General features: G+C 32.9%; 2 protein-coding genes across 2 annotated transcripts; one reads left to right on the top strand and one right to left on the bottom strand.

Annotated features, from left to right (window-relative positions):
• Positions 1–987: 987 nt before the first annotated feature.
• On the bottom strand, positions 988–2,831 carry LOC134683589 (5-hydroxytryptamine receptor 1A-like). The gene has a single exon (XM_063542896.1). The coding sequence runs from the start codon at positions 2,762–2,764 to the stop codon at positions 1,601–1,603; it is 1,164 nt and encodes a 387-aa protein (XP_063398966.1). The 5' UTR covers positions 2,765–2,831; the 3' UTR covers positions 988–1,600.
• An 11,913-nt stretch (positions 2,832–14,744) lies between these two features.
• LOC134683588 (uncharacterized) lies at positions 14,745–15,702 on the top strand. The gene has a single exon (XM_063542895.1). The coding sequence runs from the start codon at positions 14,776–14,778 to the stop codon at positions 15,676–15,678; it is 903 nt and encodes a 300-aa protein (XP_063398965.1). The 5' UTR covers positions 14,745–14,775; the 3' UTR covers positions 15,679–15,702.
• Positions 15,703–18,240: the final 2,538 nt, after the last annotated feature.

Raw genomic sequence — 18,240 nt, 5'->3', positions numbered from 1 at the left:
GTATCTGATGTTCGGGTTTGATCACGAAAACTGAACATTGGTAATTGATCTATGAAATAAAATTGAGGTCATGTGAACCATGTCTGACGGATATGTACACTTTGAAAGCATCCAATGTACACAATATATTCAAAAATTGGATACTTCATTTTGTAACTTCATTGGGGTGTAAAAGCGTTGACCGAAGTACATTTTGTAATGAAGCGCGGCAGCGCTTCATTCTAAAAATGTGCACACGGTCAACGCTTTTAAAACTCTATGAAGTTACAAAAAGAAAAATTCAATACTTATAATTACATTTTTTAACTATGATGATGAAAACACGAATTTTATAATTTTTTTATTTAATTCACCTGTACACTTTATTGTGGGACCACGTGTTATCATGAATGATAAGTTTTATTTAGAATTGCAATTGTTTAAGGAATAACACATAATGTGCAGTTAGCCAATCAGAATAAAGCATTATAATGAAACATACATCTAATGTAATTATTACCCTATAACTCATAATTAAAGAGTATTTTGTAGCGACAAAACAACTATTAGTAGCAGTTTGAGAGTTATGCAAGTCACAGTTACCCTACCAATTAAAAAAATTGTAAGGGTTCCGCGGAACCCAGTGTATCGCCTTCTTTTGCTGTAACTCTCAGGCTCAACAAAAATGAGGAAACAATCAATAAAAATATTCCTCTTGATACTATCTTTTGAATGTAAGAAGCTTCTGTCCAAGATTGGTAAAAATTTCAGGATAGTTTATGAATCTAATAAATGTTTTAAAAAATTTAACTGCAGACTGTATAATGTTAACTGGAAGAAAAACTAAGTCCATTTATAAGTAAAATACAGATACACAAGTACCAAATATTAACAAAATTTCCTTTCTAGATACCAGCTTTTGAGCATAAACAAGCTTCTGTCCAAGTTTGGTATAAATTTAAAATAGTAAAAGAAAGTTAATATTTAAAAAAAAAATTTAACCACAGAGTGAATGTGTTGTTTCCTGGCAGAAAACCTAAGTCCATTTATAAGTATAATACGGAAAAAATGGATTTATTTTTTTTACAAAATTTACTTCTGGATACTATCTTATGATCATAAAAAAGCTTCTGTCCAAGTTTGGTACAAACCCGGGATAGTTAAAGAAAATTTTAAAAACTTTAACCACAGAGTGAATGTAATGTTTCCCTGCAGAAAAACTAAGTCCATTTATAAGTAAAAAACAGAAAAAATGGATTATCATTTTTTCAAACTATACTTCTGGGTACTATCGTATGATCATAAACAAGCTTCTGTCCAAGTTTGGTAGAAATCCAGTATAGTTTAAGAAAGTTGTCACGGTGTCAAACTATACAATGAATATCAAATCAAAATATTCAAGCATGAAACAAATAGTGTGGAAAATTGATTATTTGTCTGAGTTGTCTAAATCCGATAACGTTCGGAAAAACCCTACACAACAAATCTAGATTTTATCTCGAACTTGTAACAATGTATTCCGAAAATAAATCTATATCTTCTTACATGACAAATGATATGCGGAAACTGATTATTTGCCTAAGCCAACTGTATCTTCACAGACTATTATTTTATGTCCCCATTATTTATTTACACATGCAAATAACTTTCTCAATTCAGTTCTAAAATTCTGATCGAAGTAACTGTATATAAAGGGATTGACAATATGGTTAAGAAACACAAAACGAGAAAGGTAGATAATAAGAAAAGCTGCCTCTCTTGACAAAGAAATGTAATTGAAATCAGGGAGAGTATATACTACAATAAAAATGATACAAGTAGGAATATAAGATAAAACATAAGCAACAATAATGACAAAAAACATAATCGTTATTCTTCTTGTTGCTTTTTCCTTCCTTGTTCTTTCGCTGTCCTCTTTCTTTAAAGTATTTACTGATTTATTAGTATCAAGATCAACACTCATGGTAGAAGAAACGCCAATGCTTGGAGTGGAGCAGGATAATTTATGGATCTGAATTCCGTGAAGTTTTCTTTCACAATTGTAGAGTTCTATATCTTTTGTTGAATCAGTATTACTAGGTGTATTTCGATGTTTAAATGTCTTACGCCAACTTTTGAATTTCCCAAGAAAAGTGAGTTTTATCCTTTTCAACACTAATATGAACAAAGTTATGGTTATCAAAATACTGATAATAATTAGCAGTAGAAGACAGCTGATGTACGCTCTTATATTTGCTGTAATTTCTGCTGTGAAAAATTTACAGACTGTCATCTGTAGTGTATGATTTTGAAACGTTTTGGATGATGTTTTAATTCCAGATATTGCAAGAAACGGTGCAGATAATGCCAAAGAAAACAAGCATACGACAACAATGGCGATCCTTTTCCAGCGTGATGTCATCCTTGGTCCGTGAGGTTTGCAAACTAACAGAAATCTTTGAACACCAATAATGACTAGTAGACTAGCCGATATCCCGGGCACAAGCAGCTGCAAAAAAATTAGAATACGACACATCAAATCATAGGGATAATTCAATAAAAACTTATTATCCATTATGTAGAACACAGAACTTGTTATACACGCAACTAAGTCTACGACTGCCAACACAGGAATAAAATAACGCTGTCCTCGTTCCTGAATCCGAAAGAAGTAACATATTATAACTGAACCATTCCCTAGTATTCCAACAATACCTCCGATAATTGTCAGAATGGTACTACTTACAGCGACGTCGGAGTATTTCAGTTCCCAAAGAATCTGAAGATAATCAGTGTTATTCGTCATACCTTATTCACGTTTGTGCCAGATAAAAAATATGGTGAAATATCGATTGTATATGACTTGTGTTTAACATAACTTTGTATCCTTTCTTAAGATTTTTTTTTATTACAATTTCCGAATGCTTTCACTTATTATAGATTGGCGGATGTAACGAATAGATTTGTAAAAGTAGTAGGAGAACAGTCAAAAATCTAGTACATTTTTTTGTGTATGTTGGTATTAGTAGGTGTATGATCCGTTATTTTACGGATCTCATTTTTTCAGTGGGCAGCTGCCAAAAATATACTTTATATATAATATACGTTGGTTTCAGGAGATTTCCTGAAAACCTCATTCTATTATTTAACCTGTATAAATAGCAACACATAACAAACGAATCTATTTGAATGTGGATTTGTCAGTACAAAGATTATTTATATTGCACAAATGAATTCTAACGCACTATTTAGTTTACAATGCGATAAAAAAAAAAACACGCAATTTTTCGTTACACAAACTAGCTTCATCAAGCATGCATCTTTCCAGTTGAAATCGGATGTAGATAAGAAAGTCATTGTACATGGGTGTAAATAATTCAAAATTTGGATGACCTTCACAACATAGTTGGTTGGAATTTGCAACGTCCATTTGCCAATATTACAGGATAAATAAGAAGCTGAAATGTACATTATTCTTTATCTTTCCTGAATCTTTTCTCGTCTTTTTATTAAGATCCTCAGGTTCTGAAGTGTGGAGCTGGTGGATCCAAAAGTTTTCTCTTTTCCTTCTCGTCGTTGTGTCCCACTCGGCGTTGACTTCTATGATTTGGAAAGCAGCGCTATCAATTGTTTCTTTCGGCGATAATAACTTGTGAGAGAACAGTTTTTGTTGGTTTTGCACCATGAACGATGGTTATTTACTAGCTGACTATTCATGTTTTCCATTGTTTCTTCTACATACAAGTGTTAAATATAAGTACCTCAATTGAGTTCTTCAACTTAAAGTGGAACCTGAGTAAAGGGTATATCCTTGTTTTTTAAGAAGTTGATGAAAGAGGAAAGCACCAATATCATAAATAAATCGAAACAATTACTTGTACAATTTTATTGAGAAAAAGCTAATAACTCTGTCCATTTAAATTCAATATCGTCAATAAAAAGTTATTTCGAAATTAACTCAGATGGTTTTTGTTATTCTGTCCATATAAAATCATTATCATCAATAAATCGAAAAAAATCTTTGTACAATTTTTATTGAGAAAAAGAAAATAACTTGTTCAAATCATTACTCTACCGGTGGCATATTTGATGTTCACAACTAACTTTCCCTTTAAAAAAATAATGTATTACTATTTGTAAAAATATACAAAAGTGGGGAAGCTGATCAATGCGTGCAAGGGCAATTACTCTGCCCTTTCATCATAATTTTTCACAAAAAATAATGTTTTTTGTTTGTTTGATTTTTTATGCTTAATACTCTTAACATCACAGTAAACACTGTAATCTAATTTAATCATGGTTGATTTAAATAAAGTAATCTATTCAAGGTCGTCGGTCACTTTTAATTAAGGAGTAAATGTAATGTTATTTATTTCATGAGATTAGCAAATTACTTGTAATTTTATAAATTACTTTTTAAAGTAATCAACAACATTCCGGACGAATATTCGTACTAAAAATCGAACCATTGAGTACAAATTCCAAACTCGGATACTCGAATACAAAAATGTTTTCGACATATCTCTCACAAAAATATCTCCAACTTCATTGTTTATTGTTTGAAATGATTCCCTTAAAGCAACATGGAAAGAGTAAACGTAAACGTTGACATAAAGTAGGTTATGATATCAAAATAAGTCAAAATACGTCCACCAAATTATGCAGCGGAGTGAATAACTTCAAATTTTGTTAACGTGTTTATGATTGATTACATTGGCTATTTTTTTCAATCTAGCTGTGTCTTTACATTTTATTTATCATTTTGTACTATTGAGTTATAAGTGTAAATAACTTTCTCAATTCTGTTCTAAACTTCTCATCGAAGTAACTTTATATAAGAGGATTAACAATGTGGTTTAGAAACACAAAACGCGCAAAGTAAATAAAAACAAAACGGATTCCAGTGAAATAGAACCGGTACCGATATTAAGATCGTCATCAGCATATATTACAATTAAAGTTATCAAAGAAGGAATATAAGATAAAACATAAGCAGCAATGATGACAAATAACATAATTGTTATTTTTCTTGTTGCTTTTTCCGTTCTTGTTTTTTCACTGTCCTTGGTTGTGAAAGTATTTACTGGTTTATTATTATCCAGATCATCTATCAAAGTAGAGGGTCTATAAATGCCCGAACTGGGGCTAGATTTTTTCTTGATATGAATTTCAGGAATTTTTCCCAGTTCAATATCTGTTGTGGACACCGAATCAGTATTAAGTGATGTATTTCGATGTTCACTTGCCTTACGCCGACTTTTGAATTTCCCAAAAAAGGAGTGTTATCGTCTTCAGAACAAGTATGAACAAACTTGTGGTTATTAGGATAATGATAATCGATAACATTAGAAGAAAACCCGAAGTACGCTGTATTCTGAACTGAAGTTTCTGCTGTTGAAAACTTACAGACTTTAATTTGTACTGTATAATTCTGAAAAGTTTCATATGATGTTTTATTTCCAGATATTGAAAGAATCGGTACAGAGTAAGTCAAAGTAAACAAGCATGTCACGCCAATCGAAATCCTCTTCCAACGTAAAGTCATCCTTGGTCCGTGAGGCTTGCAAACTAACAGATATCTTTGAATACGAATTATGAGTAATAAACTAGCGGATATCGCTGAAGCTGCAAAAAAATCAGAATACGACACATCAAATCATGAGGTTAATTAAAAAAAAATGTATTATCTATAACGTAGAAAATAGAGCCTGTTATACAAGCTAAATCTACAACTGCTAACACCGGAATAAAATAACGCTCTCCTCTGTCCTTGATACGAAAGAAGTAACATATAATAACTGAACCATTTTCTAGGACTCCAACGATGCCTCCAATTATTGTCAAAATTGTACTACTTAGAGCAACGTCGGAGTAGTTCTGATCATAAAGAACCTCGACATAATCGGGGTTATTCGCCATACTTTAATTCACGTATATATGAAAGAATGAAATGTGTGGTTTAATATACGATAGCGATTATATTTTTTATGTATGTATCCTTTGTTTCCTTTACTTTAATACTTTTTTGATTAGAATTTTCTTATCCTTTGACTGATTATACATGTAACGGAAGTATAACGGACAGTAGATGTGTAAAATGAGAAGGTAAAAATCGGCAAGCCCGTATAATGTCAGTTCCCGTTTGGATAAAAAATAACTTGATAAAACTTTTTTTTGCTAAAAATGGTCTAAAGGTCTAAATTCAATGTTTAATTGCAGTATGAAATGTAATTTAATAATTGTGCAGGGATGGAACTTATACTAACGGGACTGACACCAACCAGTGCAGTAAGATCGTTCAGTTTCCAGTTCCGTTAGTGAACTAGTCTCAGTGCATGGTATACAATTTTATATTTTTCGACACTGCACGAATATAGTATGTGCACTACATGCAAATATACAATTAAAGTATATTATCATTATAACGCATGTAACATAATATGTACATTGATTTTGAATTGTTGGGAACACTGTCGTTAAACTAACATAGGAATCGAAAAAATTGACTCCTTTAACCTTGAAATAGCTTATAATTGTTAGATAATTGCTTTAACTTAATTAGGTGGTTAAGTTGGATTTCTTCGAAAATCTTGAAATTGGAAAAGATTACAGGTTATTGTCATAAAATCCTAGTAATTTGAGTAACAGGGAAAGGAATTCATGCATACTTAGTTTTTGGTGGGGTTCGTGTTGTTTATTCTTTAGTTTTCTATGTTGTGTCATGTGTACTATTGTTTGTCTGTTTCATTTTTAGACAGCAAGAAGTAAAATTGGAACATTAAGATTTCTTAAAAACCTCATTCTATCATGTAACATGTATAAATAGCAACACATAATATACGAAAATATTTTAGTGCAGATTAATCAGTAGAAAGATTATTTCAATTACACAAATGAAATTATGAATTGCCTACCATTTTAATTTTGGAACACTATTTAGAATGAAATTAAAATAAATGCATACGTTTGCTAGTCAAACTAGTTTAATCAAGCGTGCATATATCCAGTTTAAATCGGATGTAGATAAGATACTATTGAAGCCCATTTTACATGGATTTAGCTTCCTTGTAAAGAATTTAAAATTTGGATGAAGTTCACTATTATTTACAAAATTGCTGGTTGGAGTTTGCAACGCACATTGCCCAATATTAAAGGATAGATAGATACAAGGATGTGTACTTAATTATGATTTATCTTTTCTCTTCTTTTTCATAAAGACCATCAGGTTTTTGAGTGTTGAGCTAGTGGTTCCCAAAGTTTGGTCTTTACCTTTTCATCGTGGTGTCCCACTCGTTGTTGGCTTCTTTGATTTGGAAAGTAACATTTCCAATGCTTATTTAGTCCACAATTAAATTTGTGCATACTTTCTCCCCCATACTGAATGTCAAAGTGTTACATGTTAACACATCAATTGAGTTATCCATATTCAAGTTGGAATCTGAGTAAATGTTATAACTTTGTTTATAAAGAAGATGACAAAAGAACTGCTTGTAATGGCAGCTTTACAACATATGCAATTCCTTCTGTCCCGTGTTCTTGTATCAATCAGGAGGTGGAATAGATTGCTTTGCTTATGCAGCTGTCACTCATTTGTCACAGATGTTTCAATGTATTCTTCAGATCATATATGATAGCGAGGAAAGATAATTTTTCAATGCTTTTGAACAATACATAACACATGTTTTAAAATCAGGATGGTGAGCTCAAATGGTTATATTGGCTCCTTATTATCCTTGTTCTTCAGAGTTTCTTAGAGACAAGTGCTGATTGCTCTTTTGATAGCTGTATCAGGGCTATTTTTATTTTATCCTCGAACAACTAAATGCTTACATAGTTATCTTAGACTAGCATTTTGCTTATTTTCAGTTGAGCATATTCTCTTGATTCGCAATACCTAGCTCAACGGGATACCACAGGAGCAGTGTTTAGGATGGCAACTTTGAGAAGAGAGAAATTGATGGTTGTTCGTTTCCTTCGTATGAGGATCTGCTATAATAATTCCATTCCGGATACAACTCGTAGTATCAAGGAAGTTCTTTTTCTCCATTGTTTCGTGTGTAAATTTAATTGAATGGTGAAAAGAGAAGTAAAATAAAAAAAATAGTGATCTTCGAGGAAAATTAAAAACGAAAAGTCCTATATCAATTGGAAAAATCTAAAGCTCAAACACATCAAACAAATGGACAAAACTGTCATATTCCTGACTGGGTACAGCCTTTTTCTTATGAATTTTTTTTGGGGTGAAGTGTTTTAGATTTTATGCAGACAGTCTTGTGATGTCAAGGATTTGTGATTTAACGCACTGTAACTAACGTTGCCTTTGTAACTTCAACATGTGTATGGGGTTATTGTAAATATACAAACAAGTAGTCATTGCGATACAATAAGAAGTAAAATCACAAAAATACTGAACTCAGAGGAAAATCAATTCGGAAAGTCCATACTCACATGACTATTCACACATATTTCTATTTTTCACAAGCAAAATACTAGCAAGAGACAGACAGTTAGACAGACAGACAGACAGAAGAAAGAAACAAATACCGGTAAATCTCAATGATAGTGAGTTGTACAAGTTATTATATTTTTCTCAAAAACAATTGTACAAGCTATTACTGTTTCTGTATATAAACAAAATAATAACACACGACATATGATTATTTGCAATAATTTTACATCTTTCAAATTGATTGATTGAGTTATTGATTCATTCTTTTTTTGTTAATTCCACTGTCAAATAGTTCATGCAATTGCAATTGGTACGATTCATTTTTATCACCCATTGACCAAGCTCATGTATTGGTTGTCATAAAATTTGAATTTGAAGTTTTAAATAACACCTTTTAAAAATACATAAAAAAAAAAATATTATGCTATCATGCCTCTCTTCCTTTGCCATTGATGCCATATAATGGTCCTTCTGTGTTCCTTTTTAGAGAAGGAACCAGATTCAGTACCAATGTTACACTGCTCCTGATCTAAGTTCTAAATCACATATAATTTATACTGTTTCTACATTATTTATATAAAAAAACACATTTTTTTCACACAAATAAGCGTTTCTTTTTATGTTTGTTTTTATGTCGCTTAACTCTCATATTACATTATACAGTATGATGTACTGTAATTATGATTACTTTTAAGATTGGTCGGTAGTAACTTTTCGATTGAGGAGCAAATGCAATGGTATTGCTTTCATTAGATTAGCAAAGTAATTGTAAATTTATAAATTAATTTTTAAATTAGCCAACCACATGCCTGACATCTCTCAGCAATATTTTCACCTTCAATTTTATTGTTAGAAATGTTCCCTCTATGACACAATGAACAGAGTTCACCGTGAACGATGACAGTAAGGAGGTCAGTCACCTAACACCAGTTTAAAAACCTTCACTAAAATAAGCAGTGATATTGAATCTCTTGAAACCTAGGCCGTGTTCACACCAAACGCTATGTACAGTAAACATATTACAATTAGTTTAATGTAATATACATTTGTTTCACATTAAATGTGTTCACATCTATACACCTGGTTTTAGGTTCATCCTAACAAATGGACAAAAATGGAGTACAGACTTGCATGTCAAGTAGGAAAAATTTTAAGGCCTGGCATCCTCTATATATATAAAAGTATAATGCATTTTGTGTTTAAGAATTATAAAATCCTTTTTGGATTTAAAGGTGTTTTTTTTATCCAAGTCATATGTCTCTATTTCAAGTGAACAGTCATTTATTTTCAATGGGGCAGGGTTGGTAATGTTTGGATTTTTTTTTATCGGAGTCCGAAATTATTTTCACACAATCTCTCAGTATGTCCGAATATGAATGTTTGTTTATTAAGATAGAACATACATTCATGATTACATTTATTTAACTGATACAGTTAAGTGCTTTGGGTTATAGTATTACCTTTATTTTAAGTCTCTTCTACCTAATCCAACGCGTGACTCAAAATGTCGTCCATCTTATACTCATCCGTATTTATAACTTCATACAAGGAGCATGATGGTCCTTTTTTGTATTAGGAATGCACGAAACGGTCAACCTTGAACCGCTAATCCATGTTAGCACATATATTTGACGGGAATATGCAAAGCTGAAACTTTTGACATTTGTAAAATCTACTCACTTGTTAAAGTTTGAACGAAGATAGTCAAAGTAAAGTTACTAGCAGGGTTTCATTAAACAAAATCATTTAAATCATGGTTTAATAATATCAATAAATATGCAATACGTTCTTTTTCATTTGATCATCAATTATTTTAAAAATAGGCTTTATCACCAAATGTAAGCCCCTCAGGCCTGACGGCCGGAGATGGTTTCTTATCCAGACACACATATTCCTTGATGTATAATAATTACGTAATTAAACTCAATATAGATACCAGGACTAAATTTTGTATATACGCCAGACGCGCGTTTTGTCTAACCTTGAGGAACGTACTTAGTTTAGTTTTACGTGTAAATGTAAGTTACATTAAAACATTACCGAGTTTAAGTCAATGTGAACACAATGTGACTTGTTTCATATACAATAATTTAAGTCACTTTGTCAATTTAGCTGTGTCTTTACATTTTATTTATCATTTTGTACTATCCAGCATCCGTTATCTATTTTAATAACTTTTTCAATTCTGTTCTAAACTTCTCATCGAAGTAACTGTATATAAAAGGATTGACAATGTGGTTTAGAAACACAAAACGCGCAAAGTAAATAAAAACAAATGCTGACTCCCTGGATATAGAACCGATATTAAGATCGCCATCAGCATATACTACAATTAAAGTGATTAAAGAAGGAATATAAGATATAACATAAGCAGCAATGATGACAAAAAGCATAATTGTTATTTTTCTTGTTGCCTTTTCCTTTCTTGTTCTTTCGCTGTCCTCGGTTGTGAAAGTATTTACTGGTTTATTTATATCCAGATCATCTTTCAAAGTAGAGGCTGTATTGATGCTTGGATTTGAGCTAGAGTTTTTCTGAATCTGAATTTCTGGATTTTTCCTTTTGTATCTTCTAAGTTCTATATTTTTTTTTGGAACCGAATCATCATCAGGTAGCGTATTCCGATGTGTTCTTCTGAATTTCCCTAGAAAGGAGAGTTGTATCTTTTTCAAAACAGGTATGAACAAACTGATGGTTATCATAATACTGATAATCGTTAACAGAAGAAGAAACCCGAAGTACGCTGTTGTCATAGCTGAAGTTTCTGCTGTTGAAAATTTACAGACTTTAATTTGTACTGTATAATTCTGAAAAGTTTCGTATGATGTTTTAATTCCAGATATTGCAAGAACCGGTGCAGAGTAAGTCAGAGTAAACAAGCTTGCAACACCAATCGAAATCCTCTTCCAACGTAATGTCATCCTTGGTCCGTGAGGCTTGCAAACTAACAGATATCTTTGAATACTAATTATCAGTAATAAACTTGCGGATATCGCTGGCACAAGCAGCTGCAAAAATATTAGAATACGACACATCAAATCATTGGGATAATTGAAGAAAAATGTATTATCCATAACGTAGAAAATAGAACTTGTTATACAAGCAACTAAATCTACAACTGCTAACACCGGAATAAAATAACGCTCTCCTCTTTCCTGAATACGAAAGAAGTAACATATAATGACTGAACCATTTCCTAGGATACCAACGATCCCTCCGATAATTGTCAGAATGGTACTGCTTAAAGCGACAGTGGAGTAGTTCTGATCATAAAGAACCTCGACATAATCGGTGTTATTCGCCATACTTTAATTTACGTTTATATGTCAGAATGAAAAGTGTGGTTAAATATATCATTATTTCTGTTTTCAATATAGCTTTGTTTCCTTTTCCGTAATACTTTTTTATAAGTTACAATTTCCGTAACCCTTTCACTGATTATACATGTAACGGAAGTATAACGAAAACTTGATTGGTTATAAATGCTGGCAACTGTAGTTTATGTTCCGTTATCTCTTTTTTTTAATTAGGTATAAGCCAATAAACCTTTAGTGATATTTATGTTGTCTGCTATTTGGTCTGGTTGTTGTCTCGTTGACATGTTCTCTATATATTCAATCGAGCAGTTTTCATTTCACACATCTCTTTCTGTGAATTGACATTAAATTCTATGGTTTTGGTCCAGTTAAACTCTTCACCCCTTTTCCTAACACTATGCTTATCCGTCAATAACCTGTCATATTTTCTTTTCTCAAGTTTTTCGGAGAAATATTGCCGAACCACATTTTTTTAAGTAGGTATAGGCCAAATTAACTTTTTGGGATGTTCATGTCATCCAATCTTTGGTTAGGTTGTTGTCTCTTTGACATATTCCCTGTTTTCATTCTCAATTTTATTATTATTATGAAAATATGTGTAATTCTTTCGGAGGTTTTTAAAAATAATAGTCAAGAATATTATAGTTGTTATCCATTCGGTTGATGCGTTTAAGCTTTTGATTTTGCTATTTAATTAAGGACTTTCATTTTAGAATTTTCCTCGGAATTAAATATTTTTGTGATTTTACTTTTAATTATATAATCTTTATATCTTATCTGATTTTAGAAACAAAATTGTGAAGGTTCTATGAACATCACAATGCTACTAGAGTATATGCTACTGAATCTGTTTAAAGAAAATGATAAGATACACACCTGAGGGTAAATGATTAGATACACACCCGAGGGTAAATGATTCGATACACACCTGAGGGTAAATGATTCGATACCCACCCGAGAGTAAATGATTAGATACACACCCGAGGGTAAATGATTCGATACATACCTGAGGGTAAATGATTCGATACACACCTGAGGGTAAATGATTCGATACCCACCCGAGAGTAAATGATTCGATACCCACCCGAGAGTAAATGATTCGATACATACCTGAGGGTAAATGATTCGATACACACCCGAGGGTAAATGATTCGATACACACCCGAGGGTAAATGATTCGATACACACCCGAGGGTAAATGATTCGATACACACCCGAGGGTAAATGATTCGATACACACCCGAGGGTAAATGATTCGATACACACCCGAGAGTAAATGATTCGATACACACCCGAGGGTAAATGATTCGATACACACCCGAGGGTAAATGATTCGATACACACCCGAGGGTAAATGATTCGATACCCACCCGAGAGTAAATGATTAGATACACACCCGAGGGTAAATGATTCGATACACACCCGAGGGTGAATGATTCGATACACACCCGAGGGTAAATGATTCGATACACACCCGAGAGTAAATGATTCGATACACACCCGAGAGTAAATGATTAGATACACACCCGAGGGTAAATGATTCGATACACACCCGAGAGTAAATGATTCGATACACACCCGAGGGTAAATGATTCGATACACACCCGAGGGTAAATGATTCGATACACACCCGAGAGTAAATGATTCGATACACACCCGAGAGTAAATGATTCGATACACACCCGAGGGTAAATGATTAGATACACACCCGAGGGTAAATGATTCGATACACACCCGAGGGTAAATGATTCGATACACACCCGAGGGTAAATGATTCGATACACACCCGAGGGTAAATGATTCGATACACACCCGAGGGTAAATGATTCGATACACACCCGAGGGTAAATAATTCGATACACACCCGAGGGTAAATGATTCGATACACACCCGAGGGTAAATGATTCGATACACACCCGAGGGTAAATGATTCGATACACACCCGAGAGTAAATGATTAGATACACACCCGAGGGTAAATGATTCGATACACACCCGAGAGTAAATGATTCGATACACACCCGAGGGTAAATGATTCGATACACACCCGAGGGTAAATGATTCGATACACACCCGAGAGTAAATGATTCGATACACACCCGAGAGTAAATGATTCGATACACACCCGAGAGTAAATGATTCGATACACACCCGAGGGTAAATGATTCGATACACACCCAAGGGTAAATGATTCGATACACACCCGAGGGTAAATGATTCGATACACACCCGAGAGTAAATGATTCGATACACACCCGAGGGTAAATGATTCGATACACACCCGAGGGTAAATGATTCGATACACACCCGAGGGTAAATGATTCGATACACACCCGAGGGTAAATGATTCGATACATACCTGAGGATAAATTATTCGATACACACCTAAGAGTCAATTATTCGATAAACATCTGAGGGTAAATGATTAGATACTCACCTGAGGGTGTTAGTCGGATTAGGTATATGATTTACACCATGATAGTATGGTAAATGCAAAATGAGATATTTCACTAATATAGGAGATAATCATTCATACATTTGAACTTCTGTCAATATGTGGGTAAATGATAGAAATGGAGGATATTCATTAATGAATACATATGTAGCAAAAATAAAAGATATAATCAGGATGTAAATAACATCCTCAAAAGTACTTGATATATATTGCAGTTTCACTCTCATATTTTTTCATGTTTGATTTTTCAAAATGTATGTCACTAACTAATGTATCAAACATAATGTCCTTATTTAGGTCCACGTTTAAAAGTCATTTAATTTCGCTTGAAATACAAAATCAACGAGAAAATTTCAAAAAAATATACGTTAAAGTTCAATGTTAAATTGCAGTATTGAATTAAATTAAATAAATTGTGCAGGGTAAAAAAAAACATTTTACGACGCTGCACGAATATTGTATGTAGACGACATGCAAATATACAATTAGTGTTTTTTATTACTATAACCATGTAACATATGTACATTGATTTTAAATTTTCAGAAGCACTTTTAAACTAACATAGCAATTGAAGCAACTGACGCCTTAAATCTTGAAATGGTTAATAATTATATGATAATTGCTTTAACCTTGTTAAGTGTGATTCAGCTATATTTCTCCGAAAAAATTGAGATAGGAAAAGATGAAAGGTTAATATCAGATAACCCTACTGTGAAGAAACGGGGTGAAGATTTTAACTGGTTCAAAACCATAGAATTTGTCGTCAATTCACAGAAAGAGATGTGTGAGATGAAAACAGCTCGATTAGAAAAGAAACTTCGACAGCGAGAAAGACAACTGGAGACACATGAGTCGAAAATCGACGAAATTAAATCTGTGCTTAAAAACCTTGAAGTTGTTATTCCGTCTAAAAAGATAACACGTATCACGAAGAATCAAGACCGGCTTAAATTGGAACATAAAACACTTATCGACAAACTTACTTCTCAAGAAAAAAGACTAGATCTGTATGATAAAAATCAAATTAAAATCAAATTGAACCAGGACAAAATTATGAGTGACATCACTTCATTAGAAAAGCGCTTTTCTGTTCCAGTTAAAAGACCAATTGTTGCGTTTTCGGCTTTTGCACACAGTCAATCCAATGTTGATCCTGGGGCGACAATAAAATTTTTGGGAGTCACATCTAATGAAGGGAATGCTTTCAATCGTTTAACATCCGTTTTCACCGCTCCGTTTTCTGGATCTTACGTATTTATGTGTTCAATTTTAACTAAGTCTGGGTCTGCGTTAGAAGCCTTCCTGAAAGTTAACGACACTTATAAAATGCTCGTATATCCTGATGCTCGGAAAGGAAACTGGAATCACGCTATGAATGCAGTCATTCTCAATCTGAAGAAGGGGGATCGTGTGTGGATGGAAAAGAACAAAAACTACGGACAGAGACCATTTTATGTCCACGGGTATTTCAGTACATTTTCTGGATTTTTTATTGGATAATAAGGTGCTAATGTTATTTTTTCGGGCTTTGCATTGCGAATAATTTTTTTGGATTGATAGCATCGTCTTACTATACGAATCCTAGACTCATCTCAGGAATTCGTATTATTACATGCATTGTTTTGCAAAACCTTTATGCAATACGTATTATGTGTTTTTAATAAAAATTGATGGAATAAAACAGGACTACATTATTTCATATTTGTTTGTAGTTACGGTATCGTATTCGTTATTGTCAGAAGTATTTAATAAATACAAATCTCACGTCTGATTATTATCATTATATTTAAATAAGAAGATGAGGTACAATTCCAATGAGACATCTCTCCATCCGAGACCAAAAAGGGAGTTGAACTATAGTTAGTTGTACAGCCTTTGAAATAAGCAAAATCCATCATCGACTGTATAGTAAGTTTAAACAGGCACCAAAATTGCACACAAAAAAATAATTCTAAAGATAATATACATATTAATAGGTTTATCAATATCTACAAAGGGAACTAACAAAAAGAATTAAAATCTTAACATATTGTATAGACGCCTGCTTGTTGTTGAAGACTTGTTTGCCCTCTAGATATTTTTAAGTTTTTTTTGTCTCATTGTGTTTAACCCCGCATTTATGTCCGTTCATAATTGGGAATGAGACAATAATTTTATGAAAATTCTCCAATGCCAACGCATGTAGTCAGGTCTGACAAAAGAACCCAAACGGGAACAGAATGTACATTGAAACTAATCATACATTTACAGCGTATATTCAAAATAAATGAAATACATACACCAAACATAATTGAGCTCTCGCTTATAGTACCTGAGAAACAGATCAAACCTAAAAATCTTAACAATAATCAATGAACCATAAAAATGATGCCAAGGTTATATGAAACCTGTCAGACAGACATTTACACCTTACAATCATTCCAAACAAAATACTGACTTTGCAAACCCTCATGAGTAGTCAAAGTCAACCTTGTACACAAACTATAGTGGCCCATAACTTATGTATCTAAGAACTCGACCAATCCACACAAAACTAAATGTTGTCAAATGAACCAACAAATTGAGCTTGAGTTCCTATGAAAGCTGCCATTGTCATGGCATTGGACATGTACACCTTACAATAATTTATACACCAAATAGAGTAAACCAATTGCTAGTAGTATCTACGATACTGACTTGACCATGAAAACTTAGCCATGGACTAAGGTCAAGGTTAGGTAACCCCTGTATAAAAGACAGTTAGATCTTGCAAGGAAACCATATTCTAAACATAGTTATCCTATTACTCACAAAGAGTCATTTTTCACAATACTTCAAAACATAAGGTATCTTCATAGAAGGTACGGCGCATCCATGTCTTTTACTTTATGAAATATATGTAGAAATATACCAAATATGACATATATATATATCAGGAGATATGGTATGATTGCCAACGAGACAACTATTCATCAAAGTTCAAATGAAGTGGGTATAGGCAACCATACAGCATTCGACCATCCGAAACACCCATATCGTATGGTCCGATATAAAAGGCCCCAACATGAAAAAAAATGAAACAATTCAATTGAGAAAACTAATCGTCCAATTTAAAAACAATTCACAACAAGCATTTCTGTGAGTATGGCATGGCAACTCATAGTACCCTACTGATTAAAAATTCAATAGCAGTTGTTACCTTATAGCATTGCTGTTTTGTTTTTTCACTTCAGTGTTTCTGTTGTTTTCCTCTTATAATTGTTGTTTCCCTCAGTTTTAGTTTTCAACCTGGATTTGTTTTCTCTAAAACGATTTATGACTTCTGAACAGCTGTTACTACTGTTGCCTCTAGTTACTAGTAACACTGTCACAACTATCAATACCAGTAAAACAGCCATGATTAGAACATTGCTATAACTAGTAACAGCTGGTAGACTACATACTGTAAATTCAGAAATTATTTTGTGCATTTATTATTATGATTTGTTAAGAATTGATTAATTATTGCAATATTGGGAAACTCTTCTTATGTATATATGTTTGATGACTATCAGATATCAAAATGCGAGTTCTTGTTATTGCAATACTTATTCAGTTGATTTTTTCGCATTCATAAAAGCCTCCTAATAATTTCTTAATTAACAATAGTTGTAACTTATATACAAAAGTTAAAACACTCCCATAACTAATAAGAGATGGTACACCTTAGTTAAAACTCTGCCAGTACTAGTACAAGACGTGGTCTGCACGAGTTAGAACACTGCAACAACTAGTAGCCATAGTCTGACTTAGTAAGAACAACGCCACATCTAGTAATAGCAGTGGTATGCCTTAGATAAACAAGAGCAAATATCCTGAAATGTCTTGCCTTCTTTACTAACCATTGATATTATGTTGATAGTTCTAAATATAAAGCTTTTCTACAACTATCACATAAACTTAACATAATCCAAGAAAATGGTGTCAAAGGTCGGATAAACCAAACTCGGAATGCATGTACAACTAACAATCATTGCATATCAAATATGCTTTAAATATACATGTAGTTGACCTTTTCCATATCTAAGAAACAAAGTTTATCAG

This window comes from Mytilus trossulus, chromosome 9 (genome assembly GCF_036588685.1).
Source record: "Mytilus trossulus isolate FHL-02 chromosome 9, PNRI_Mtr1.1.1.hap1, whole genome shotgun sequence".
Classification (NCBI taxonomy): domain Eukaryota; kingdom Metazoa; phylum Mollusca; class Bivalvia; order Mytilida; family Mytilidae; genus Mytilus; species Mytilus trossulus.
This window is presented reverse-complemented; position numbering and strand designations above follow the sequence as displayed.

Excerpts from the sequence above, each read along its gene's own strand:
- LOC134683589 (XM_063542896.1), bottom strand. The coding sequence starts at position 2,764 with ATGACGAATAACACTGATTATCTTCAGATTCTTTGGGAACTGAAATAC.
- LOC134683588 (XM_063542895.1), top strand. The coding sequence starts at position 14,776 with ATGGTTAATAATTATATGATAATTGCTTTAACCTTGTTAAGTGTGATT.